The sequence below is a fragment of the Labrus mixtus genome, chromosome 1 (genome assembly GCF_963584025.1).
Source record: "Labrus mixtus chromosome 1, fLabMix1.1, whole genome shotgun sequence".
Lineage (NCBI taxonomy): Eukaryota > Metazoa > Chordata > Actinopteri > Labriformes > Labridae > Labrus > Labrus mixtus.
The window spans coordinates 25,932,569-25,959,666 of NC_083612.1; the positions used below are offsets into that span (position 1 = coordinate 25,932,569).

Genomic DNA, 27,098 nt, shown 5'->3' on the forward strand with positions numbered 1-27,098 from the left:
CTTGTCCCTGATTTAAAAAAATGTGGGGACTATAGTAGACCAACATTTGAAATTGAATAGATTCCCAGAAAAGCAAGCACAAAATTAATAAAACTGTTAAATGCCCTGTTAGCGCATGACTTGGGTAGGTTGATGAAAGCTGTCTACCATAAATAATGTATGGTATCTTATTAAACTCGAGTTTGATAAGTTGAGTGGGCCTATCTGCCTTTGTGTTGCAAACAACAATAACACACAAAGTGCCATTGCAGCTGCCAAACAGATTTGTGAAGCAGATAGTGTCCTCATGTTGGCCTTTGCCTTTGTTCCAAGAGGTTTAATCAGAGATGAGATTATAACACAGAGCTCTCCCTCTGACCTTTTTTTATTTGCACCAGTAGATGGACGTCATCCTGCATTTAGTAATGAGCAGTACCACTGGTTCTAGACCAAACATGTATTCAAACCACATGATCTCCAAATGCTAAAGTTCGTGTTAAGAATTTTTTTTATTTTTTTTTAAAATAATTCTCTTTACTCGTTTATTAGCCTAATTGCATTGCCATACCATGCAGCAGCCTAAATATAGCCTAGCTCTCATGTTGTCTGTTGACAAAGTTTTCAGGTGGGGTCCAAATTGGACAGGGTTTTAATGTATTTATTCTAAACAAACAAACAGCAGCCCTTTTGTGTTTTAGGCTACAACCCCTCTGTTATCGTTTGAAGGAAAAAGCAAAACGGGGCTTTTTGTTATACCAAAACAGAAAAATATGTGACAGTAGTATGACAGTTTATTTGTATCAAATACACAAATAGCCTATTGAAACTTTCATTAACCAACCTTACCATAACACTAACTTACTAGTCACAAGAACCAAAATATAATATCCAAAACGATATTTATTATGTCATACATTTAAACGGAACGTCTAGTAGGCGATTTTGCTGTAGCCAGTCAGGACATTGTGATACAACATTTAACAGCATTGCATCAAACATACGATCTTTGGCATCATGCAAGGCCATGCAAGGAAGAACAAAATGTTCACGACGGGAAGCGAACCCTCGTGCACACGTGAACGCGCACAGAATTTCCCCTGACCAATCAGCTTCCTGAGAGCAGACCCTTTCTGTTTGTCCCGTTTCTACACCTCAAACATCATTAATGTGACAGGACTGTAAAAAAATATATATTTAAGTCGCGGGGTTTTATTTCTACATCTGCTTCCCCTCACAACCAGAGCGTCCTCCTCCCAACAAGTTTTGGTACCACTTTTTTAAGTTGGCGGTTGCTATGGCTGCGAGTTCATGCGAGGCTGGCCGGGCCGTGACGGAAGTGACGACACGGGCTGTTGTTGGGACACGTGACTGGAGCTGCACTGATCTGTTTTGACAAGCAGTGGGGAGGGAAGTGAGGAGGGCAGGCAGACTGTAAAGCATCACGACAAGGAGGACTCGCTGTTCCTTTTATCTGCATTTCGGCTGAATGTTATTAGTATCAACACAGTCTTCTAGTCGTGGCTGTCAGCTGGCGTGTCAGCGGGGAAATCGCTGTTGCTACGGGAAACGTCGTCGTCGTCGTAGCCGGAGCGCCGGAGCGGAGTCGAACCATTTGTTGTTGCTTTGAAAAGTTTTAATGAAGCTCGCAAAGGAAGTCAGTACAGGTGGCATTTCTTACCTTCCGTATACAGAGACAGTTCAAGCAGTGTGGAGGGGAAGAAACTGGACCATGTCAGGCTGATATTGGTTAACATTTCTTTAATGAAAACACAATATCGAGACGGTCCGTCGTCGGAAAATCAGTGTTTGTGTTTGTTGAGTTGCGACTAGCTGTGGGGGCTGGGTGTTTGCGGGGGTCTCCTGTAGACTAAGCAGTCACGATAAAGTTAGTTGGTCGTGTTAAGTCTCCAGCTAGCTCACACTGCTGGGTTAGCAAAGCCCTGCACTGGCGGAGCCGACGAAACAGGAGAGGAGACAGAGAGATGCATCGCGACGTAACTATGGTTCAGGTGGAGGAATTTGAGATATTCAGTGAGGGAAGCTTGCTTGCTAGTTAAATCACTAGTAGTATCAGATTTGGGGGGGGGGGGTGGATCGATAGCAAGCAGATTGACAACTGTATAACCTAACGCTGACTGTAACTTAGCGTTTGCTATCAGCTTGTCTTTGTGTTAGTCAGCTGGACAATACAGTGCGACTCGATGGAAGCGTACAGTAGCATGCTAACAAAGCGATGCTTTGTTGTTGGGTAGGGGCACCTGGCACCAACACGCAGGCTTCACAGCTGATATTTCTGCCTAGCTAATACAGCAGGTCTCCGTCACCGAGAGGTTCGGTAGGGTGCAGACAACGTTGTGTGTTGCTGTGTGATAGAAAAAGAAAAGTCTCCACTGGAGGACCTGAAGGCATCCCGATGACACTGGACAACATGAAGACTGAGCGAGGTATGTGGAGCAACACAAACACATATAGTATGTGGGGGGAACCTGATGGTCAGCGTGTGAAGGCAAGCTGTGCAGTTTCCAGTTTTAGTCGTCGACTGTATCCGTTCCCCTGAGACCAGAATCAGGCCAGATAGTTATGTAACAGCTGGTCAGCCTGGTCACTGGTTATATGAATTCACACTGATTGACCTCACTAAATGAGGTCGTGTATATTCAGAGCTAATATACTGCTCCAGTTGGGGATGTTAGTGCAATATCAGCTGTTTCTCTGACCCATTTCTTCATCAACATATAACCTGCAAGATCTCACTCTCTGCCAGTTGCTGTTCCCTTTTTCCAACAGCTCTTGTTTTGACGAGTCTCTTGCACTGCAAAATGTACCTGACACCCACCCTGTTGAGGGAGTCGGCTCCTTCCATATGCTCTGCAACCTGTTTATATGTTGCTGGATCTGCAGCAAGAGGCAAAACAGGGGCAGAGGGGACAGCCTTGTTTGTTCCAATGTGATTATGCAAATTTTTTCCATTGCATTAATTTGTTAAGGGCAGTGCGGTAGCTTAATCTGTGCCCTGACACAATTACCATTAGGTGTTGTACAAGTTCCTTTAGTTAATAAGATAAACGTTTCTCTTTGTGAGAGACTGTATGTGGTAGTTCTTCGATCCAGCGAAACTGGCAACATGATCTGTTGTCAACAACAAAACAGCACCATACTTGGAAGAAGTGAAAGGCCACTGTTGTCAGTCATGGTGAGATTAGCTGCGGTCAATCACAGATAGTCTGAGTGTTTGCCTATGTTATGAAACTGCTGTCTGGCTGCTGACTGGCCTCACTCATAACCAAAAGCTGGTTATTTGACTCTCCAACAAACAATAAACAATGTGCCATATATGGGCCTATACGTTTTAACCCTATCCTTGGCTGTAGGACCCTTAGCCTTTTTATAGAAGCACTGACCCGGTCATCTGTGTGATGTGACTGTTAAAGTAAAGGGCACACTGACTGGCACTCTGTTATGTAATTATAGTTTAATAATGCAGAACTGCATGCTGGGTCAAGTGTTAACAGCAGCACTGATATTGTATGTTGTAGCATTGGTTGGGGTTATGACTCTCATGTTGGGGGATATACAGGTAATATACAACCACACACTTTGTGTATGTGTGTGCGTAGCTGCCTTGTGTCAGCCGAAAAGATTGAAAAAATGTCTGCCTTAGGCACATTTTACACCAAATTTGTTCTTTACTCCTCGTGCATTTTCACCATGTCAGGTTGTCATGTTTCTTATTATGTGAGCTTCACAGCAGTAGCTCCTTGTTTGAGTGGCAGACACTGTGAGCTATTGTTATTAGGAACATATTGTACAGTCCCTGTGGTGGAGATACCACATTGCTTATGATCCACATGCCATCTTTCTTTTGCATCTCTGCTCTCCTTGCTTTCTGAAAAGACACTGAGAGAAGCCGTTTACTTAGCAGTCTGGCTGAACAACCGCAAGACCAAATTGAACACAGGACCGTAAGTTGGAGGGTCCCAGGTTTGGAGGGGAGCTGAACAAGTCCAGACATGTGCTTTTGACCCTAACACTCATGCAACAAGTTTCATGAGCCCTGACCTCCTGATCAGAGGGGTGTGAAATATCAAGCCAATGCTTTTGATGGGTGATGGTAATGATGACGAGGTGATATAATCAGGTTGTGGCCTGTTACACACTCTTGTTCCCCCTTAAGAAACTGCACTTTTGACTAGCGATGTTAAATCCAGCATTTTTAATCTGCATCTGTGGGGATGTCATCAATCCTCTTAATTAGATGATGAACATGTAATGCTGCCATTTTCTTGTAAAGTCACCCTCAGGATGGGATCTTCAAATGCCATTATTTAAACTTATTTTTGATGTTCCAGGTTACCAATTGTATGGAACCATCTTTCCAAGAAAACAACATATTTGTTAACCCATTTGCTACCATTATAAAACATTCACATTCAACACTACTAACTTAACTGTTTGATATGAACAAAGCAATAAAACATTATATGATTTGTCACTTAAAACTTGTCATATAAAAGATTATCAGGTTTTTAGGACAAATACAATTCAGTTGCTGTCTCACAGTCACTGCTGTACAGTTTTATAAATGGGGTTTTTTTGGAACTTTTTTTTGGAAATTTTCAAAACAAATCAGAAGTGCAATACAATACTGTATGAAAGTCACCACATAAACTTAAATTGTGTTCTCTAGTTACACATTATTTTCAAAGACCTCAGCTCCTAATAAAACCAAAAGAGCACACCTTTCACACAGCATGTCTTTGTGGCACTTTGTGAACCGTGTTTTTGTTAAAAAAAGAAGGAGAATAATGTTCTGCTCAGGGGCCCAACAAGAGTCATCTGACTAGCTTGTTTTTCTGTGAGTTGAGCTGTGTGTCAGGATGGCATGTGAGTGTGTGTATAGGAGTGCGAGGACAGGGTGAGTGTGTCAGAGAGAACACAACAGATTGCTATTGGCCCTAATAAGCTGTACCATTGAACCATGTGGCTCAAGTGACAGCTTGCAGGTCCCATAAAGAGCCGCTATGGAAAAGCAGTTTACACCAGTCAGACGGAAAACTGTTTCAGCTGAAGTGTTGTTTGACTGCGGTTTATTGGTATCCTTTAAAATGTCATTTGTTTTCATGTGATTGTATCGACATATAGAAGAAATATGTTTGATTGAAAACCATGTTGGAATTGTTTACATCATAAAACAGGCAGCTTTTTCTCTGTTGTGGTAATTTTTTGAATCCTAAATTGCTGAAGGGGCATAAAACAGGCTTTTTATTAGATGGTGTTATGGACTCATATGGTGAAATGTATGAGCACAGGGCTGAGAATGATGGCTGAGGGCCTCCTCCTTTATGCTCTTAACCACAGCTCTCTCACCCCTTTTAGATGCGCATTAAACAGCCAACACAGAAATGAGCTCAGAGCTAGTCATATTGGAGTCAGACTTAGTCAGCCCTCTGCTCCTGCTCTCTGTATGATTATTTAGTGTGTTTGTTTGGTGGTTGGACATCCTGTTTGGAGCCATCAGTCCTTTTATAGAGGAGTTGAATAGAGTCCACCACCCACCCCCACCCAGTGTACTCTCCACTGCCTCCCTTCTACTGAGAGCTCAGCCAGATTACAGCTGCCCTGAGATGTCCCAGCCACATGCCACGGATCAGAGAATATACACTCTCACTGACGAGAGACCCAGATAACAGACTGACATACCCTGTTGTCCCGCACAGCACCTGTCTGGTCCTGTGTTGTTTTTGCCTCCTCCTTCTTAGAAGTGATTCTACCCCATTGCAGGAGGCAGCCGAACAGTTGCTCTATGTTACTCCTCTCAACAAGTTAGTCCACCTTTATACTCCTTCTTTTTGATTGACAGTCTCTGTTCTCAAGGTTTTAGCAAAATTAAATCTGAGGAGATAGTTACTGATGTCCTTTTGATTCCAAAATTAATGACACTATGTATGACACTAGGAAACTCAGAATAACAGAAACATTGAAAAACTGTATATATATAATTTTTTTGTACCTTTATGTAGAGCACAGGACAGTGGATAGAGTAGGAAATTGGGAGAAGAACGCAGGGAATGACATGCGTAAAAAAAGAAGCTGTAGGTCGGAGTCGAACCCGGGCTGCTCGCTACAATTACTGCAGCCTCTTGTCTGTACGTGGGGCATGCAACCTAACACTAGGCCAACGAGCGCCCCAAAAACTTTTAAATACATTTAAATATAGTAAAAAGCTGCAACTTCTTTTTCTTTACAAGACCTAAATATAACCTGTTTCAACACACATTATCATGCAGTAGAAATTCATTGAATCAACTAATCTAAGTGTTCGGCCATATTGTCTTTTCAATACAACACCACTGCCATTTGCTGACCCAGCTGTACTGAACATGGATATTGGACTCCCCATTGTGCAGTGAGATTCAGAGCTGCCTTTCGCAATGAATACCAATACTGGGGAGGCATTCAGCTGTGAGTTACTGCCCTGGCCCTGAGAGTAATCAGCCTAAATCAATGCTGTTGTGACAGGTTTCACTGTAAGTAGCCTAGCCGTGCCTAGCCACTGCATGGGATTGGACACCCAGTCCCCCCAGTCCACCAATGCTCTTGTGTAATGCTGGATCTTTTTATTTAGCACAGCTACCCTTTATGGGTAACATTCACTGTTGAACTGTTACTTTATATGGATACATATAAAGTGCATATAGGGTCACTTGAGTCTTAGTGATACAGACATAAGTGTGCATAGGCAGTACAACTCCTCTGATGAAGGCTCAGTGTTAACAACCTGTATGGACACATGGAAATAAACCCTCTAGATTTAGAGCTGGACTGGCTGAAAGTAGCGGCATGTGTGTAGTTTCTGCTGCCAGGGTGCCACTGAGCCAGTGATGTCATAGTTTATGAGTCCGTCACATGCTCCCGCCCCTGTGGCTCCTTATAGCCAACCAGCAGCCGTCTCTGCAGGAACAGGAAGAGCCATCTGGACCTGGTGGTTTTTTCCTGGTAGGGTTGCTGTTGTGGTGAGGATGATATCATTGTGTCTTTATTTCTGTCTTACTGTGGAATATCCAGATTGTCTCTGGTTCTATATCTGTGTCTTATTTCATGGTCTGTGGTTCTTGACAAAGTCTGAATAAAGTTGCTAGAATGATATTATATTATGTACTGGTGACCTCTGTTGTGCATCATACTTTCCACTCTAGTTTAATCCCTGTGGAGTAAGTAGATGTACTGTCATTTCTGTGGGAACATCATGCTTTCTCCCCAAACCCTATACAAAAGAAAATACACAGTTTCTCATCCCATAGCTTTAAAGTTACAAGTTTTTATTTTATTTTATCTCTTCCCAACATTGTAGAGAATGAATTTTGCCAGTCCTGAGTACACTGATTGTCTTGTACTTCTCCTAGATTCCTCCCCCAACTTTGCTTCTTCTCCCCTGTCCTCTGAATCACCTCACATAGGCTTCAGCTGCTGTTAACACCTCAACACTTCACACCTCCACCACTATCTGCTGATTATATCTCAACAAAAAGCATATTGACAGAAATAGGTCTAGGTTGACTTACTATCATAAACACACATACACTACCAACTGGATTTTTCCAGAGACTACCCACAGGACCTGCATGTGAGAACACAAGTGTCAGATTTGTTCAACTGGACATTTAACCGACTTTAGATTGCGAGCCCCTAGGAGACCTGGTAATGTCCAATTAGTCCAATTGGTCATTAAGTGGACCAACACAGGAGGTAATTGTCTGGAGCCTGGGCAGGAACAGAGAGGCCGGTTGATGACGTTGTTGATGCTGCACAGAATGAAACCTCTTTTGTTTAGCTTTGTATTGATTTTCCTGACGTTTGTCTTTGTTCTGTAGCTACCCACAAATACATGTTGAATTGATATCCACCAAAATGGCCATTACAACAGTTAGTCCTCCTCCTTCTGCAGACTCTACTGAGACTCCATTCCTTATTTTATCATAGTGCAAGATTTTGAGTATAAATCCCCCGCTGTGTGTAGCAGGACAACTCCGAACATGACTCAATGGACATTGTCCAGTTTTTTATGTGTGGAAAAAAACCTTTTTGCAATTTATCAAGGCAGTCCAGGTCCAAAAGTTGTAAGCTATCTTTAATTCTAACATTGACATAGAGTCTGCATTGGTCTGAAGGAGTGGAATCCTCTTCAGCATTCAGGGTCTGTCACCAGACACCACACAGTGTGCTGTTAGCCAGCACTTTAATAAAGTTCATACGCCGGACTGAAAAACAGGGTTATAGGACTAACAGACCCTTATGGAAGATGAAGTAAGTAAATGTCTGAATACAGTATGGAGTGAGAACAAGAAAGAAACAAGATAGGTTGAGTAATAAAGGCATTTTAGTTTTATTTCACTTGTAAATCTGTGTAGTCAAATGAAGAGAAATCTGCTATTAACCCTTTAATACTTATAAAGTTTTGATTGATCTACCTTCCATTCAAACTATTCCTTTAAGTCACCGACTCATTACACATGCTGGCTCTCAGTCTCAGTTAACAGAGAGCACCTGTGGGTCTCCTTCTGGAGGCGTTAAGCACATTGTTTATTAACAGCAGCGGGAGGTGAAGTTAATTGGAGACTCGTCTCAACTATCCTCTCTCCTTTTCTCCATTGTCTCATGTCATTGCTTCCTGGCCCACAACCGGCTGATTCCCCTATCACCCCGCAGCAGCGCTTCACCCTCACAACAAAGCAGCTGACACTCTCTTTCCTGTTTAACCAGCTTGATTTTCTTCAATTCTACGTTACTCAGCTGATTTCCAGTGTTTTTAATACATGCTGGTTTTAAATGTGGGGGTGACGGAGCTCCAACTTGGGAGCTTCACACATACTTGAAAGTTTTAAATGATAACTCAAACAAGTACAATTAAAGAAGCAGCATAAAAGGGGAAAAGGTCAACAATAGAATTTTGTACAGCTTTATATACAAGTTGAAATCTTTTCCCATTTCAAGACTTTGACCTTGTTCTTCCTTTTCCCTGGTGTTTAATTCCAGTCACAAACCACCTCAAACTGCCTGTGCCACAACTGACACACTTTCCATGTGGGCCTTGGAGCTGCACTGCTCGGGTTGCTCAATTCGGACTCCTCTTACTAGAAATTGGCATCGGCAACAGAGAAGAGGTCAGAGGCCTGTACATTCAAGTTGAGCAGGGTGCTTCTGGTTACAGAGAGAGGGTTGTCTGTCCTACTGCCCTAGTGTCCTGTAGCCACCATCAGCCAGCTCATCAAAATGTAAACTTCTATGGTAAAGTGTTTGTCAGATTTTGCCTCTAGAAGAAAAGGAAATGGCGTAAGGAGATCCCATACATAGAAAAAGTTTGATAAAGTCACCAGTTGAGGAAAAAAAGTTGTACTTTATTTTATTTTGCACGATTCAGTTACCTCCCTAGAGATTTTATTCTGATTAGGAGTTTATGATGTGGTTTTTACTTTCCTGCTTATACACCTCATTTAATAATGGTTTGTGCTTCATTTATTTGAAGCTTTTTCATAGTATAATATGTTATTATTATATCTAGAATTGTTATATAATTAAGTCCAGGTTAAGACTGCATTATTTTGAAGGGGGTTAGTTAATTCCACGTTCCTCACCTTTTCGTGTACTCACTCCACTCCTTGTTATATAACAGGTATTAGGTAAACAATGAGTTTGCAAATGACCACTCTTGCCTGAATAACAGGGGCTTAGGGGTCCCAGCTACAGTATGTGAAAGTAAGGTCAAAAAGGGCATAGCAAACCTCAGGTCACTGCTTCTACTAGTTTTGATTTTTTCATGCATTTATGAGAAAATATGAGATTAGGAAAGGGAGCTGTAATGAATTGTTTTGATCAAAATACATTTTGTTAGCACATTGTAAACACTTTAGCCCCTCTAGCCACAAGCACTCCTACCTTTTTGTAGTTTGACCATCCTAATGGGCCTCATCTTAGAAATGTTTATAGCATGAGCTTAATATAAATGACCTTTTTGGCTTAGCCTAATGAAACTACACCTGGAAGCAGCCAGGCTGTTTTGTCTTCTTCTTTTAGTAATCAAGCAACTCATCTGAATAATAAGGGTTGTAAGTACACTACTCTTGGACTTCAGTTGCTATGGTTTTCAAAGATGAAGAGAGCATACTGAATATGCTGACCATAATGAGTTTCCTTCTGATTTAAAGGCTATAACAGCTGATTTTGTTTTCCAGTCCTGTGTGGTTTAAGGAGTGTTTCTCACTCCAAATCAGACGGCTCAGTGTGTGGTGGCTATAAATCTTGCAGACTATTGGAACTCTTTCAACGATGGTTATCTAACCGTGATAGGCTACCATTGTTACCAGTAATTTCATCATACAGTGCTGATCTAATACTGTAGGATTTGATTATAACCTGGATCTGTGTGAATGAACTTCTTTCTGCAGAACACGAACAAAAGTGCATTAAAAATAGCCATGTGAAACTTCACCTGCCAGTCAAGTGGTATACCTGACAAGTGTATGTTTTATTTTATATGCATTTAGTGCTGTTAAATGCAGATCAGGAATATGTGGGCTATGGCTATTCAAAGCATATGTCCGGTAGTTGTCTAGCTAGAATTCTTGGATGTTAACGGTCAAATTGGCCATCCAAAAAAAAGTCTTCCCTAACACTGAACCAGAAGTATGTACGAAGAAAAGAGACAAAGGCATGTCAGTTGTCAAAATACTGAGTGAACTAAGGGACAGAGAGCCTGAATTATTTTTTACACATCAGGTGAGTCGAGTCTTGTCAGTCAGGAGGTCATGCCTTGCGCTGAAAAGTTTTTCCACATGCTCTCTAGCATGCAAGTTGCTCAGCATTTAAACAACAGTGGCTTGTATTCCTGACGATGACGGATTGTTAGCGAGAAGGCAAGGTGGTGTGTGAGTCTGTGTCAGAGTGTGTGTAATGTTGGAGAATAATGGCAGCTGAGTTTACAAAACAGAAGAAGGGTTCTCCTCAGCTGGAACTGTGCTAACTCCTCTTAGCCAATCAGGGCCTGTTGCTGTGTATGCTGTGAATCTGCCCCTTTGTGTTTTGTAGAGTGGGAGAGCGGGACACATACATTAGTGAGAGAGCCTAAGTCCATAGCTTTGAGGACATTTTTTGAGTTAAGTTTGAGGAAACCACAACAAGTTATGTTACCGTTACAAAACTCTCTGGTATTAAGAAGTAGATGACGAACAGAGTCCAAAGTATATTGGTAAAATATAAATATATAAAGAGTTAAACATTTCAAAAAGTCTGCTAGGATTACTTGTGATGATTTAATTTCAACCCAGATAACAAGTGATCTTAACCATTCTTTACAGTCTGGCCCACTCTGCCAATACTCCCAGTGTGTTTTAGTGCTGTAACACAAGGCAGACAAAAACAGGAAAGGTGAGCTGGCAGTGACGTGTGATTCTTGTTATAAAACACTATGGAAACACAGCTGACCCTATTATTCAAACTTAAAATTATCGGCAATTGGCTTAGAGTGGCATAAACACTTTAAATAACAGCCACAGCGCCGCACACAGCGTGATCACATAAACAACTCCACAGACACAACAAACTATCTCAGTGTACATCGTAGAATGCTCCAACACAAAACATTCAAATGCTGTATACATACCCATTGCACATCACACAGAACACACAGAACACAGCAGCACCATTCATTGTCTACACACACATTGTCAGGTCACTGTCACAGAAATATGCTTATAGCGCAGCCAATTTTTGCACATAGACACTCTTCAAGATTGGAATGCTTAACACAAGCTCCTCATTAATACATTTATTAATAAAAGGAAACTACTTGCCCTCTAAAAACAAATGTATGTTGGGCACCACATGACTAGTTTTCATTTCAGCATTTCTCCAATTCAAATAAAGAAAGTTTTGTTTACTAACGACTGTCCTGAATAACAGCTGAATGTATGTCAATGCAAAGGTTATGGAGTTGGGTGCGTTGTAGTTTTGTCACCTGATACTTAATACACACAGAGAGCATGAGTGCACAGTTTAGTGACGATTGAGACTGCACACTCTCAAGCAGCGTCACGTTAGGCCTTTTCTCATTTGTATTTTGTGTTTTGTATATTTCAGGACAAACAAAATGTTTGGAGTCAGACTCTTGTTTTGAAGTGCTCATGGACAAGAAGAGTTTGTAAGGAACTTATATTGAAAGACATATATAAAGCAGTTTCCTTCCCTTATATGGGAGAGGAGATTTAGTTTATTTGGTCCTGCAGACCAGCTGGTCTCCAAATATAGTCTGTCAGACTGCAGAACTGGCCATGGAACAGAAAAAGACGAAGTTGCAAACAATTCCCGGGGTGGCAAAATGCAGTATCACGAGCTGCTGACATTTCAAATCTGCCACCTGCTTTGCTACCAGTGCATTTCAATACTTTTAAACTGTCTGTGCGCTCTCGTCCTCTGGGGATATCCACATGGTGGATAGTGTCCTGGCAGCCTTCAAAAGCCCAGCACAGTGGTGGATTTTAGGGGAGTCCCTTTGTTATATCCGAAGAAATCGCTGAGTTGGCTGTCTTGGGCTGTGGGAAGATGGGGTACTTGTACATTGAAATTGTAGCTTTCTTCTGTCAGAGTACGTAAAAATCAAAGCAGCACAACTTTACATGTGTCAGCATTTAAGCAAGTAACCTATTGCTGTTGGAACTTTTCTTAGCAATTAATTTTATCGCCATGTTTGACTTCAGGCATTCACTGCATAAGCCCCTTTTTGATGGTGTCTGACAGCATGTTAGAATGTCATCGAAAAGTTGAATGGAGAACTAATGCTTTGAAATGAGCTGTAAAGAAAAACTGAAATTGAGAGCAATCAAATTATGCCTATATTTATCTCATCAGGCGCTGGAGTAAGAAGATTAAACATGTGAGAACTGTCTGCCTAATCTCCAATTTTTCCTCTGTATTCATCATATAGAAGTGTAGATGTTTTTATGTTATGTGTGGGTGCTCAACATAGTTTTATACCAGCCCATTTCTTCGTAATTCTTGTGGCTAGAGGATCCTTGAGATCCTTGAGATGCCTTTGACTATTTTCATCCAACAAACACATCAAAACATTTTCCAGCAAGAGCAGAACAGAGCTTGTGATATATTTAGATTTGTTTTTGTTTCTGCCTTAGCTGCTCACAGTTCAACATATTTGATGCAGTCTTATCTCGTGTTGCTGCGAGTTGAGAAAAAAAAAAGATACCATGTTTTGTTATATGCAGCTGAGATTCCTGTTAATGTATATGTGGGAGAGGCAATTAAGGTTTTTTGCATATTCTGCAACCATATAACATTGAAGATATTGTGTACCACACTGTACATGCATGTACGTAGCACGTAGACTAATCTACATATCCATGCATACTTCAATGCCAGACTATTCACATCTACACACTGTCAACTACACACATCTGAGAATTTAGCAGATGGTAAGGTTGAACCTTAACTGTTTGGTTCCATTCACAGTGAGTTAGATATCATTGTGTGCTAAGCTGACACACCTCAGTGAGCTCAGCAGACTGGCTCTGCTGCACTGATGCTGCATTGGAACATCTTTAACACACAGCCTCCTGGCAGGCTGCTTATCTGGAGTCTTCAGGTCTCAGACGTAGAGAAAATACTTCTGAACGAGAGCATTGCACAAGTGTGCAAATCCTTTGCTGTTTCTGACACTGTATTTTCATAGAGAAATTGGTCAGACCTTTGAACTCTTAGTTTCATTATAATTAATCATCTTGAGAAAATGGATTTCGTCACAGTGGGATAGTAGGGGGGTTTATTGTCTTGCTCAAGAAACAATGTTAACAGGGACAATTACAATGTTACTCAACTAGCCAGTCCTAAAATTTGTTAGATTCTTTTTGGCAAACTAAACATTTAGGTATAAGTTGGAATTTGAGACTTTGATATACGTAAACTTAATTTCCTAAATTTCTTAAAATACCCTCAGTTTGTTTATCCTTGTCCTAAAAGACAACTCACAAGTTATACAGTTTTTACTTTTTAGTCAAACAATTTGAAATAGATGTGAAAATTTCCCATGTGACATTCCTGTTAGTGAAAATCTGCTATTAGGCCATGCATAACTGTAATACAACAGCAACCTGCCAGTTTATAACATACTTTGGTTGATGTGTCTTACTTAGTGTCTGACATTTAAACTTAGCTTAACATCACCTCAGCTGATTCGAAAGCCACCAAATGTTTAGTGAAATTTTCATGACAGACAGATATCAAAAAACATAATTTTTAGGACTTCCTGTCTGCCTTTTGGGCGAACTGTGCATGTCTCCCATCTGCCCTCTAAATCACTCTGAATGCTTATTCCATTATCTGTATAAACCTTCTGCCTCTCTCTCTATATATATATATATCTCTGAAGTATGCCTCAGCTCTTACTGGTTGCTGCCCTGTAGTCTTTTATCTCTTATTATCTTTTCATAACCAGTTGCCCAGTTGTAGGTGAGCTCATCAGTGTTGTGTCTTTGATCTGAGACTCTGTTTTTGTCTCATCCGCCACAGGCTTTGGTCTCCCAGCACAGATGTGTCACTAAAGAGGAAAGAGTAGGACTCTAATATGATCCCTGTTTCATTCAAATGAAGCATAGTCATAAACAAATGACACACGTAGAGAATCAGTGCTGGCTGTGCAGAGGAGGATGGGAGTGTTTTTTTTCACCATATTGGTTCTTACACAGCATTCAAATTAGCTGTGAGTGTATATGTGTAAATGAGTGTGGAGACCAGAGGAGCTTTGCTTTGGAAAGGGGGCCAACCACGCAGTGCTTGTGTGGCCACAGTGCACAGATTAATGGGTCGGCTTATCTGAATGTGTGCGTATCTGTCTCCCACTTTGTGTCCCTCTTCCCATCTGTCTCTCTGTCACAGCATTCACACTACTGCACATCAAATGCAAAACGTGATCCCAGCAACATGTATAGCAATGAAAAGCTTCAAACACATATCGAAACATAACTATTATAACCCAGAACTTCCACCAGATATATGTTGTGCATTGCGTGTCTGCTCCGGTCCGTTACGGCTCTGTGCACCCTCGTCCGTCAACACCCACATACTGCGTTCTCTGTTCGCAGCACGGACAACTAGAGTGCAGAGAAAAAAGGAATTCCCACGGTAATTTTACAGATTTACCCGCAACAGTGCGAGATCATACTATGTATGTGGTATAAAACCATTTAAAACACAGAAACAAACACACATATGGTCAATGGTCAAAAATGTATTCTCTTTACCGAAAATAAATTGATATTCAACATGTCTAGAAGACGAAAGACCACTGGGAATGGCAGAGCAAAGGCAAATTTGAATTCCCCTCGGGATCAATAAAGTATCTATCTATCTGTTCTGAATCAGCCAAATAGAGTGTTTTATTCTGAAAATAAACCCGATGTTTGAGTGTTGTTTCAGTGTCTGACTTCCTGTCCCACTTGATCTTTTCTATGATAATTGATACGCAGTGTTCCGGCAGCAGGCATAAATAGAAGCCTTGCATATCTGCAAAGGAGGGCTCCTGACTGTCCGAGCTGAGACGCAGCAGAGCCAGTGAAGCACACACATTGAATAAACTGAAAACCTATCAGCTCCGCTGCCGTACCGTAGCGGAGACGGACCGAACATATGGAATTTGGCCGCAGGTCATCCTCTTCTGACCAGGCGCTGACATGTTCTATTTGCCACTTAGGTAATTGTGAATCACACCAAAGTGTGTGTCAGTGTGTACTGTGGTGTGTGTACTCTGAGCACTGTTTGCTATTGAGGCTGGTCCCTCTGCTCTTGTCCTGGAGGCCTTTTCCAACCCACATGACTCTTTACAGATCTGCTGGCCGGAGCACACTGAGACAGCTGAGAGGTGTGTGTGCCTGAAAGGGGTATGAACGTGTGTTTGTGTATACAGGCAGAACAAACCAATCAGTAGACGGGACTCCAGCTGCACTTGGTGGCAGGTGGTCACAGGTCTAATAATAAGACGCCAGAATCTAAATCCAACCTGTTACATAATTCACATCACCCGTTATCGGTTGATGGAGGAGAGGTCACACGCACATGGAAAAGAGAACAATCAGTGTTCCTTTGTTGTTACATGTTTGTTTCTGATAAGCGAGGATGTCTCTTATTATTGAACCAGTGGATCATAACCTGACTGTGTTTTTCTGCCTGAAATATTTTGTTTGCATTTCTCAAGCAGTGCTAGCAGTTCCTATGGTACTTCTTAATCACTAATGCAAGAGGGAGCAGTACACAGAGGGAGAAGGAAGAAAACACATTCAGATAAAGTAAAAGTTCAAGTTGATAAAAGACAGATTCCTAATCTTAAAGAGATGGAGATTTAGGAACGAATTAGTCACGGACCAGAGGGGGATGATAGGAGGAAGGTGAAGGGGGGGGGGACAAAAACACAGAATTGAACTTTGAGCCCAGCTTTAAAGGCTTAATGATTGGCAAACAGATTGTTACACAAATCCCCAAAATATATTAACCATTTATACCAAACTAGGGATTCAAAGGGTGCCTGATTTGACTCTAGGGATTCAGCATCTTGCCTCAGGATAAAAAAAGAAAAACCTCTGCCCACCCACCCCCACCCCAGATAACAACATGAGATTTTTTCTTTTAAAAATACAAAACTAGGTCTCAGTTTGGTAAACAATAATCTGCATGTTGAATGCAGCGTTCTCTTTTGAAGTCTATGGATTTTTTCCATTCAGACGTGCTTGTGTGTGTGCGTAGGCTCTCTAGGAATGCTCTATTCAGGCATTACGCCCTAAAGAATGACAGATCTCATCTATGTGTACGAAGGCTGTTGGGCCCCTTAACTAAATCCTCCATCACTAGTCCTTTGTCCTGCACTGCTGTGTGTGTGTGTGTGTGTGTGTGTGTGTGTGTGTGTGTGTGTGTGTGTGTGTGTGTGTGTGTGTGTGTGTGTGTGTGTGTGTGTGTGTGTGTGTGTGTGTGTGTGTGTGTGTGTGTGTGTGTGTGTGTGTGTGTGTGTGTGTGTGTGTGTGTGTGTGTGTGTGTGTGTGTGTGTGTGTGTGTGTGTGTGTGTGTGTGTGTGTGTGTGTGTGTGTGTGTGTGTGAGAATGTTTTCAGTGCGTTCATGTGTGTTTTTCTTTTATGTGTTTTAGGGGCACACATGTGGGTGTTCTTGGGTTTGTCTTTCCTAGAAAGCAGCAATCTGACACCCAATGTGCACAGATGATTGGGGCTGCTCCCTTAAACAGTGTCCTACCTCCCTTCCTTCATCCCTCCAAGCTTCCTTTCTCACTTGTTCTTTGCTTCCTTCGTGGTGCATCACCATTAACCTAAATCCTCTTGATAGAGCCAGGATCTGGAGCCTTTCCACTTCGGACTGGGAATATATCCTGACCACAGACAGGAGTACATTCATACCTTTATATTAATATGATGGACACCATGACCTTGAATCTTGACCTTTGTCATATATATTTTAACCTTATGATCTGCTTTCCTATCCCTCTAATTATGTCACTCTTAATCACTCTCTCTCTCTTTTTGTGAGACTTTCTGATTGCTGCTCATAAAAAAAAAAGGAGATTGTCCCTGAATATATCCTCTCTCTACGTCCCATTCACCCTCAGCTTATTCAGCCTACAGCTGGCTAACAGACCCCCACTCTCCCTCCCTCCTCTACCTCCCTCCCTCCTCATGTTTTGTGTTGGACTGCGCCTCTCTCCACGTGCAGAAGCAGCTCAAAGGCATGTAGGAGGAGTTCCTTGAAAGGAATGTGCGTGACTGGCTGACTGCAATACGTACACCACGCACACACACATACACACACACACACACACATGCAGCAGCAGCAGCTCGTAGCTCACGCTTCTGCAGAGCCAGCTGAGAGGGACTCTGTTCTAGTTAGTCTGGCTCTGGTGGGAGGAGGACAGGCTGTATGTATATGTGTGTGTATTGTTACTACTTCCTGTCTCATAAGGACCTAAAAACATATTAAAATGTTTTGAAAAAACTGAAAAATATAATTTGTGTAAATAAAATTAGAATGGCAGCAGGTTTTCAGATTGAAGAGCAGGCGGCCTCTCTTACAAGTCGTGTCTTTTTATTTGTGCTATAAAGAAAGAAAGCTGTGATTCTCTGAGCTGCTGTGTATCAGCAGACCTCCTGCGGGATTCTAGGAGTTTTCTCTGGAGGGGTAAAAGAGCTAGAGAGCTAAAGCAGGCTCTTCAACCTTCTGCTAAAAATACCCCTGCTTTACATCTAAGCTTCAATTACAAGAAAAACAGAGCAGGACTTTGTTAATTTTGTTTTGGCATGAGACTGACAAACCACGAGACACAGCTTCCATTTAGTGGCATTTGAAAAGTGGTCTTTTACATGAAGAGTCCCCACATTACACATTAGCTATACATTTAGTTAAGATTTTTTTTCCAATGGTCTTTCTGCTTCTTCAGAGTAATAAATTTGAACGGTGTTGATTCAGAAGGGAAAAGTTTTTTCCCTGAATGGTGAAAACATACTTCTGTTCTCTGTCCTGCCAAGTCCTGGTCACCATACCAGCCCCACCCAACCCCACCCTTGCTAAATTGGTTTCTGCTCCTTACTGTCCTCATGTTCTGGTTGAGTTTTTGTTTGATAATGACTGAATGACGTCACAGTTATTATTTCCTATTCTAATTTGTGTGTGTTTATGTGTATGAAGCTCAGCTGACATGACAGTTCTGAATGTAATTCTTTAAAGTGGCCAAGCTGGAAAAGTTGTGTCATCAGTCGCCTTCCCCCACACCCCTTCTCTAAACAAGTCTTTCCAGACAAAGTTAAATAGACGTTTTGCCCTGAGAACAAACGTAAACAAAGCATTCATGTGCATTTCATGTCAGCTCAGGTGACATGTTCCCCATGCATCTGTCACAGGATGAAGAAAATAGTAGTTTATCTTCAATTTTAGTCTTAGTATTTTTGTTTAGATGTACAGTGTTTTGAGAAGGTCTGCTGACCCTCTCTTTCTCTGCCTTGCTAGATGCAACTGAGGAGTTTTTCGAGTATGATGCAGAGGAACTTCTGGTGTTCCTGACCTTGCTCATCACAGAGGGAAGGACTCCAGAATACTCGGTGAAGGGCAGGACTGAGGGGCTGCACTGTCCACCAGCTCAGTCGGCCATGCCCCCTCTTCACAAGCATGAATGCAGTGACAAACTGCCCCAGGTAGCACACGTGCACAAACACACATCTGTGTAAACGTCTCTTCTAGTGTGTAAACAGAAGATTGTCTGTTCTGTTTCTAGGGGAGGTTGGTGCTTGATTTGCATCATTCAAGTAACAAGCATTAAATTAAGCCTACCTATCGACTGGGATGCAACATAAATTTTTATTTAATAGGGATACTATTGATACTTGTACTTTTTCAGAAATTTGACACATAGTTGGAATTAAACTGAGTAAAAATGATAGAAGTTCATTACACAGCATTTTGACATTTTATTCCCTAATGAATTCTTTATTTTAGGGCTGTAACATTCACTGAAACCACAAACTTAATTTAACCACCGCAAGCTTTAAAAGTTGTAAAATAAGATACCACCAAAATAAAACACTGAAAATTTTTACTGAATGTGCGGCTCTTTCTGGGTCCCTTCTGCTTTGCCCCGAAGTGTCACTACCCTGGTGTTGACATTCACTAACGAGCACTAACCCTCCACCTCTGTTTGCCTCTGCTTGTGCGTCCAGTGTCGGCAGGCGAGGCGAACCCGTTCTGAGGTGATCCTGCTTTGGAGGAACAGCATCCCCATCATGATTGAGGTCATGCTCCTGCCTGACTGTTGCTATGGTGATGAGTGCCCCCCTAGTGACCCCATCAGTGACCCGGTCATCAAACAAGATGCTCTGCTGCTAGAGAGGTGGACCCTGCAGCCAGTTCCAAGACAGTAGGTTACACACAAACAGATGCTTTACCTTTATGGTGGACGGATCTAGAGCCATTTAAAACTAAGAACTTAGAGCTATAAAGAGATTTAAAATGCAATATATATATATTGCATTTTAAATCTCTTTATATATATATATATATATATATATATATAAATATATTAACAAAATTAAAAGAAAAAAGTAAAAGAATTTAAAAAAAAAGGTTTGGCACTTAGAGGGTTAAGTAGCCTCACAAGTTGGCCCACTTTCCTACTGGCATACATAGCAACAGGGGACACTGTTTAAAACATACACACACACACATCCTGGAAATGTTTCCTCATTAACCTGACATACTGGCACATTTCCACCTCTCTGTGACTGTGTTTTAATAGAAGCGGTGATCGCTTCATTGAGGAGAAGACCCTACTGTTGGCTGTTCGCTCCTACGTCTTCTTCTCCCAGCTCAGCGCCTGGCTTAGTGCCTCCCATGGCATCGTCCCCAGAAACATCCTGTACAGGTCAGACATAACACTCACTCAAGACTTTGACACCTGTGGGCTGAATGCTTTTCACTGAGGATTATTAAAAATCCAAGAAACCTGATCTGAAGTTATTTTGTTTTCAAATTTAAATGTTTTCAAATCTTGTGTACTGTGTTGGCTTGAAAATTCCATTAGAGTAGTTTAATCTAAATATTTGGAGGTTCTGACAATTCTTCCATATTTTACAAACTATGCTTCTATTTAATCTCACTTTTACTCTCTCTGTCAAACAGGATCAGTGCTGCTGATGAGGAGCTGGTGTGGCAGTTTTCCCAGCCGCCTTCAGAGCACATTTTCCCCATCCCCAATGTATCCCAGAGTGTCGCACTCCAGGTTCATGTCCAGTCGCTCCCCCGCCAACCCACCTACCCTACCCTGGCTTGCAGCATCCATACGGGCCTCCCACCGCTTTACAGCAAGACCTCCAGCCTCAGTCCAAACTTCAACACCCACAGTTGTCTGCCAACCTTCAAAAAGAGCCAGGACCTCAGCAAAGACAACCTCCTTCACAACTCTAACATGTTCAGCAAAAGCTCCAATACTCCTGGCCTTGTCCTCAATGGATTACCCATTCCTAATCTTCCCATCAACAACATCCCTATTAACAGCCTTCCACAAACTGTAGTGCCACATCCTTACAGCAAGAAGAGCCAGGAGCCTGCTGAAGATCACTCGTATCAGAACGGAGAGCTTCCGCAGGTCAGCATCCCCCAACATCAGGGCTCCCCTCTCTTCCACAGATCCTCTCACTCCCCCAAGCCCTCCCGCTCCCACTCGCCCTCTCCGCTCCGCACAGGCAAAGCGGGGAAGTGGCTGTACACGGCTCTCAATGGTTCATCTGACCCCACACTAGTGGAGGACCATGGGCCTGGCATCAACAGCCTTGACAAGTCAAAGGCACCCATCCCTGAGCCATTGAGAGCATTTAAGAATTTCTCCTTGGCTGAACCGCCCCGCTGCCCCTCTCCAAGGCCCTCTGGATCTGAGACAAACCCTCTGATTGGTTCCCTGCTCCAGGAAAGACAGGAAGTCATCGCCCGCATTGCACAGAGGCTCAACTTCTGCGACCCCACAGCACCGCCCCTCCCTCCTGGCCTTTTTGCCTCTGACAACCCTCCCAAAGCCATGTGGGGCAGTAACCATGACGATATAACTGCCAGTAAGACCAAAGAGGCGGAGGTACCGCCCCATGAATCTGTGGGACGTGTGTGGCCTAGTCCCTTCAACACACCTGTGACTGACACTTCGTACTGCAAACGGGAGAGCTCCTCCCCTAAACCTGCAGCCTGCAGGAAGCTGAAAATGACAGAGATGAGAGACATAGAGGAAGAGAGAAACAGAGAGACGGAGAGAGCAAAAGAGAAGGAGAGTGGTAGAGACAGCTCTCTGATCGCCCAGGCGGTTCAAGACATTACCAGACTCATTCAGGAGAGACTGTCTGTACCCTCTCTGTCCCCCAGGCACAGCAGGAGCGGCAGCCCACTGCACCACACGCACACAACAACAATCACCCACACGGTCCGCACATACTCAAACACAGCGCATAGCCCACAAGCCTCACACACTGCCACCAATGGCTACTCTAATGGTAACATGCCAAGCCATGAACCTCACAGAGGCAGCACGCACACTGCTGCCACACACGCGCCCATTTGCACAGACAAGCCCCAAGTTGATCCGGGGGCAGAATGCCATTCACCCCGGGCCCGAAACGGTGCTCACTTTACACTTGAAGAACCCTCATTTAAAGGCCAGCCTCAAATCCAGACTGGTCAGTGTTTACGAACTCGCCCACAGGAAAAACTCAGAGTCAGGACACCCAGCAGCCATGAAACCCCCCCTAGCACCCCTGTCCTTGAGAACAGCCTACGGAATACCCACATCTTTAGTTGGACTTGCAATGATGCCAGCCCAGCTGTGAACTGTAACACAAGCCACCACAACCACAGCCAGCCTCAGCCTCAGTATCAGATGCAGATGCAGACATGTGCACCAGCCCAAGCCTCTGCCCTGCAGGATGAGAACCAGGCACCCTCTGACTCTGGATGCTCCGGCACCTCAAGTCCAGACATGACCCCTCCTTCTACTGTCCTGGTAAGGGACTCCTCATATCTCTTTTGTTAAGGATTGATATCCCATTTAGTATTCTACAATTATTCAAGTTGCCATGATCCATCCATGATTAAATCATTCTTGGTTTCAATGCAGCTCTAAAAGGGAAATGTTTAACATTGTGGAAATCATCTTTATTGTTTTAATTGTGAGGGTCAGATAAGAAGATGCCACTTTCATGTCTGTACTTGAAATATGAAGCTACAGCCTACAGCCAGTTAGCATAGTTTAGATGGGAAGACTTTAGCTAAGTAAAGATAGCCAGTTTTGCTCTGTTCAAACATTATAAATCCTCCCACTTCTTGTTACCTCTTAAGCTGAATTATTAAACCAGCTTCAGATGTCTTTAATAATACTGAGGTTTAAAAACAATCTAGATTTCAATAAGCTTATTAAATGTACTGGTTTTAGTCCAGGGGGAGTTATGTCACTCAATCACTACTGTTAACAGCCTTAGTCAATAGCTTAACTAAGCTAACACCCAGCTGTTCTCACACTTGTGTTACATTTAGAGTAACATGTTTTATATTACTCTGAATAAACAGGATAACTGCATCTGCATAGGTAAGAACAGACATCTCAAACTGGAAAGAACTTCCTCATTAATTCACATTGTTTTAATTGGAGTCTTCTTTGGAGCAGGTGAAACTGAAAAGTCAAGGAAAACAGTGAATGAAATGAAATGATTTTTTAATAACATCATACAATTAGTAAAAGATTTTTCAGTTTACCTGCAGAGTTTAAATCTCTCCGTCTTTGTGCTCCAGCGAGCTCACAGCCCCTCCCCCCTACGTCCCTGCAACAGCTGGAAGAAACACAATCGCCACTCATTAGACGCCACAGCAACCAAGGCCTTCCACCCCTGTACAGGCCTGCCTCTGCTCTCCAGCCCTGTAAGGAGTAGACACACACACACACACACTCTCACATCCACTCATCCACATTGTGTAACTGGCAGCCATTGTCAGTTTCTGCTTTGTGCATTTGTTAAGATTTCACATGCAGGCTAACAGGCACACTCAAACACTTACTGAGTCAGTCCATGCTGGTGTCAGTGCAGCTGTGTTTATCATAACACAACACTCGCTCCCCTTTTCTTTAACGCCATCTGAAGCATTACTCACGGTACTTTCACCAGCGTAAGAGGAGGATCTGTGAATGTTTGCCGTAAAGAGACTCTGAAATATCTGGCAGGTGTTTTTATTGCCGCCTGGCGGCTGAATTGTTGCTAGGGTTAGTGTACACACAAGAACACACACACAAACAGGCAGTAAGTGAGTAAGGCATGTGAGTCAACTGTGCCTCATTGGTAAGTTGTTTTACAAAGTTAGTCAGTCACACTTGATCATTGCTGCTTCCTGTCTTCTGTACATTCTCACTCACAGTCCTAAACACACTCAGCCTCACCAATATACAAGCTCACAACATTTCACTTCATAATACACACAGTATGTTATGTTTTTCCATCTAAGGCTTTTACACTAGATCAAACCATTATTTATTTATTAAAAATATATTCATTTATAGTGAAATTTAAATGCTTTACATTTGAATAAGTAGCTTTTACTTGGCTTACTCTGTCTTTACTTCTCTCTTTTTTTGTAATGTTTTTTTTTCTTCAAATGTAAATGTTGTCATCCGAGCTCTAACATGTGATACTCATGTCCGGTGTGTGTGCTGCAGGTTCCTCAGAGGAAAAATCAAACAGGCTATTTTGACCTTGACACCTCTCTGGCTGGTTGTAAGGGTTTGCCTTGGGCCTCTGGGAAAAGGTACGCTTCTCCTCATCTGTGGTGTGTGTTACTGTAGTTAACCAGACTGCAACAGAGTTTGTTAACAAGGAAACTGTAAGGATATATTCACAGCTTTAATGCAGTCTTACTAACTGTTAAAAGGACAAAGGATTATTTGTTTTCATTTGCCTCCCACATCATCTGTTTATTGTGGTGCCATCTGGATCAAGTTACTCATATTTTGCATCATAATTTAGGAACCTCTTTGTTTTTCTCACTTTGTTACATTTCAGCTGTTATTATGCCTTATCTGCCAACCATGCAAACTTTGTTGTGATGGCTTTTTGATGTCCTTTTTTCTAGTTCACCACCAGTATTTTTCTAGCTATCTAAAGTCATTACACCTTTATTTAAGGAAGATTTACCACAGCTACCCTATTTTCACTCTAAAACACTTAAAAAACAAGAAAAAATATTTGATCAACACCAGGTTTTCGAAGTATTTTGTGCATGTTGAGAGATCACACAATAAACGTATTGTTCTTAATGGTGAGGTGAGGTCAGCCCTGTTCTGCAGACTCTTCCTCTCACGCTGCCACCTGCTGAAGCTCTGCTGTACTGTGACTGCTTCCACAATCACACACATTCTGCTCAAAATGGCAGACAGTGCTGAATTGGCTACAAATACACTGAGCTTCATGGCACTGCCTACACACAGCAGGCGTAGGTGGTAACTCAGTGTTGCTTCAGATAAAGCAGATGTTACAAGATTTGAGCATTTGAGGTGGAAATTCACTTTATGATCTGTAGGCAATTTCATTTTTTATTGGTACGTTTTATTCTTGAAGATTCGGATCATAAAAAAACATATAATCAATTATTTTATGTCTCTCTATTGTGACACAATCTGTGTTTTCTTTTAGTAATTAATGTGTGATAATGAACATTTTTGAGGTTGTCTGATTGTTTATTGTTTAATAAGTGTGCATGTTTTCACCCTTTAGGGTGTGTCCAAAAAGAGAGGGCTGCACAGATGAGTCACAGCAGCTGTTCAGTGCCAGCGCTCCACCTGCCAGTCTCAGTCTGCTGGGAAACTTTGAGGTAAACTTAGATAAAAACTTGCAATCGTGTCTTTTCTTCAGATTTTTTTCAGTACTTCTTTTTCTTTTACTCAGGCCAATTTCCATACTTTGATCATTTAAACTGAACAAAGTGCTCACACAGTAGTGACAACACTTCTAAATATAAATCCTGGAATTCAGTGATATTTACCATTTAAAAACATAACTGTTGTTTCTTCTAGGAGTGTGTACTGAACAATCGCCTGGAGCCTTTAGGGATGGTCGATGGTTTTACAGCTGAGGTCGGGGCCAGCGGCTCCTTCTGTCCCAGTCACCTGACCTTACCTGTTGACGTGTCATTCTACAGTGTCTCCGATGACAATGCTCCATCACCATATATGGTGAGATCATTTTTTTTCCAATTAGTTGATCAGTCCTTTATTTTTTTTAAAGATTTATTTTTGGGCTTTTTGTGCCCTTAATGGATAGATAGGACAGTGGATAGAGTCGGAAATCAGGGAGAGAGAGTGGGGAATGACATGACCTGAAGGAGGCTACAGGTGGGAGGCAAACCCGGGCCGCCCGCTTGAGACGACAGCCTCCATACATTATTTTTCTTCACAGTCTGTATGATTGAACCTTAAGCTGAAAGCTGCCCATATACATGTGAGCTCCCATGTCCATTACCCTGTGAATGTTTCCATGTGTGCAGTGATGTCACTGCAGTAAATACGAGATATTTAAGCAGCAAAACAGAAAAAACATTTTTTACTATTATAATTTGACAGGGCAGAGGAAAATTTAGATGTTGTGATGCTTCAGGAAACACACACACCTCTGGGAAAATAATACAATTATAATCTATGAAAGATGGATTGATAAGACCACAATACTTTTAACCAAAAAAGTGCTGAGTAGAGAAAGAATACCAAGATCAAGAGAGGTGAATAATAATACTTGGTGGTAAATATATCAGAACAAAAAATAATCTTGTACTATATATACGCACCTACTATAGAGGACCCACACTTCTATCTCCAACTTAAAGGAAATGATCTTGGAATTTGGATATTTCCCTACTGTCAAGGGGGGTGACTATAACCAAGTGCTTGATGTGTTGTAAGTTAGATCAGAGAATCATATTTTAAGCCATTTAAGACTCAGGATTCTATAAAGGCCATATGTAAAGACACTACACTACATGATGGATGGAGAGCACTAAACCCAACTGCTCAAGATTACACTGAATTTTTTTTCTATTCTCGCATAAATTATTTTTGGATCTCACACTCTCTGATTGACCTGTAGACTTGGTTATTTCATGTGGGACGCCAAAAAGAGAGATCTAAAGGCTAACCAATGAACACCAGTGTTCTACAGAATGAGGCCTTCTGTCTAAATGTAAAAGAAAACACATCAATCTTTAAACAAATGGGTTTAAAGCCTACATCAGGAGAGTCTGACTATATCAATCAGCATTAACAAACAAGATCAACTCAAAGTCTTTAATTATGAACCAGGACACGGGATACTGGCAAAGCCCTTGTTAAACCAGATTAGCGAAGGTAAAATATGAGCTTAATAACTTTATGTTTAAAAAAAAAAAAAAGAAGCAGAATTCTCCCTCTGTAGGGAGAAACAAAAATGATAAGAATCAGAGGATTAAATAAAGGGAAAGACCCCCTAGGATGTGGAAGTTATCAATCAGTTAGTCTCTTGTACTG

At 42.0% G+C, this 27,098-nt stretch overlaps 1 protein-coding gene across 2 annotated transcripts in view; it reads left to right on the forward strand.

Annotated features, from left to right (window-relative positions):
• Positions 1 to 1,364: 1,364 nt before the first annotated feature.
• Positions 1,365 to 27,098, forward strand: part of atosa (atos homolog A) — a 29,465-nt gene continuing 3,731 nt past the window's right edge. Inside the window, exons 1-9 of one of the 2 annotated variants that reach the window (XM_061039713.1) lie at positions 1,365 to 2,423; positions 19,037 to 19,221; positions 19,744 to 19,940; positions 20,319 to 20,444; positions 20,702 to 22,562; positions 23,348 to 23,473; positions 24,264 to 24,352; positions 25,318 to 25,414; positions 25,617 to 25,775. In XM_061039713.1, the coding sequence (XP_060895696.1) occupies positions 2,393 to 2,423; positions 19,037 to 19,221; positions 19,744 to 19,940; positions 20,319 to 20,444; positions 20,702 to 22,562; positions 23,348 to 23,473; positions 24,264 to 24,352; positions 25,318 to 25,414; positions 25,617 to 25,775 (2,871 nt within the window). In that variant the 5' untranslated portion in view covers positions 1,365 to 2,392. Of the gene's footprint in view, positions 2,424 to 6,395; positions 6,442 to 19,036; positions 19,222 to 19,743; positions 19,941 to 20,318; positions 20,445 to 20,701; positions 22,563 to 23,347; positions 23,474 to 24,263; positions 24,353 to 25,317; positions 25,415 to 25,616; positions 25,776 to 27,098 lie in introns of those variants that run through there. The other variant, XM_061039724.1, reaches the window with a different exon arrangement.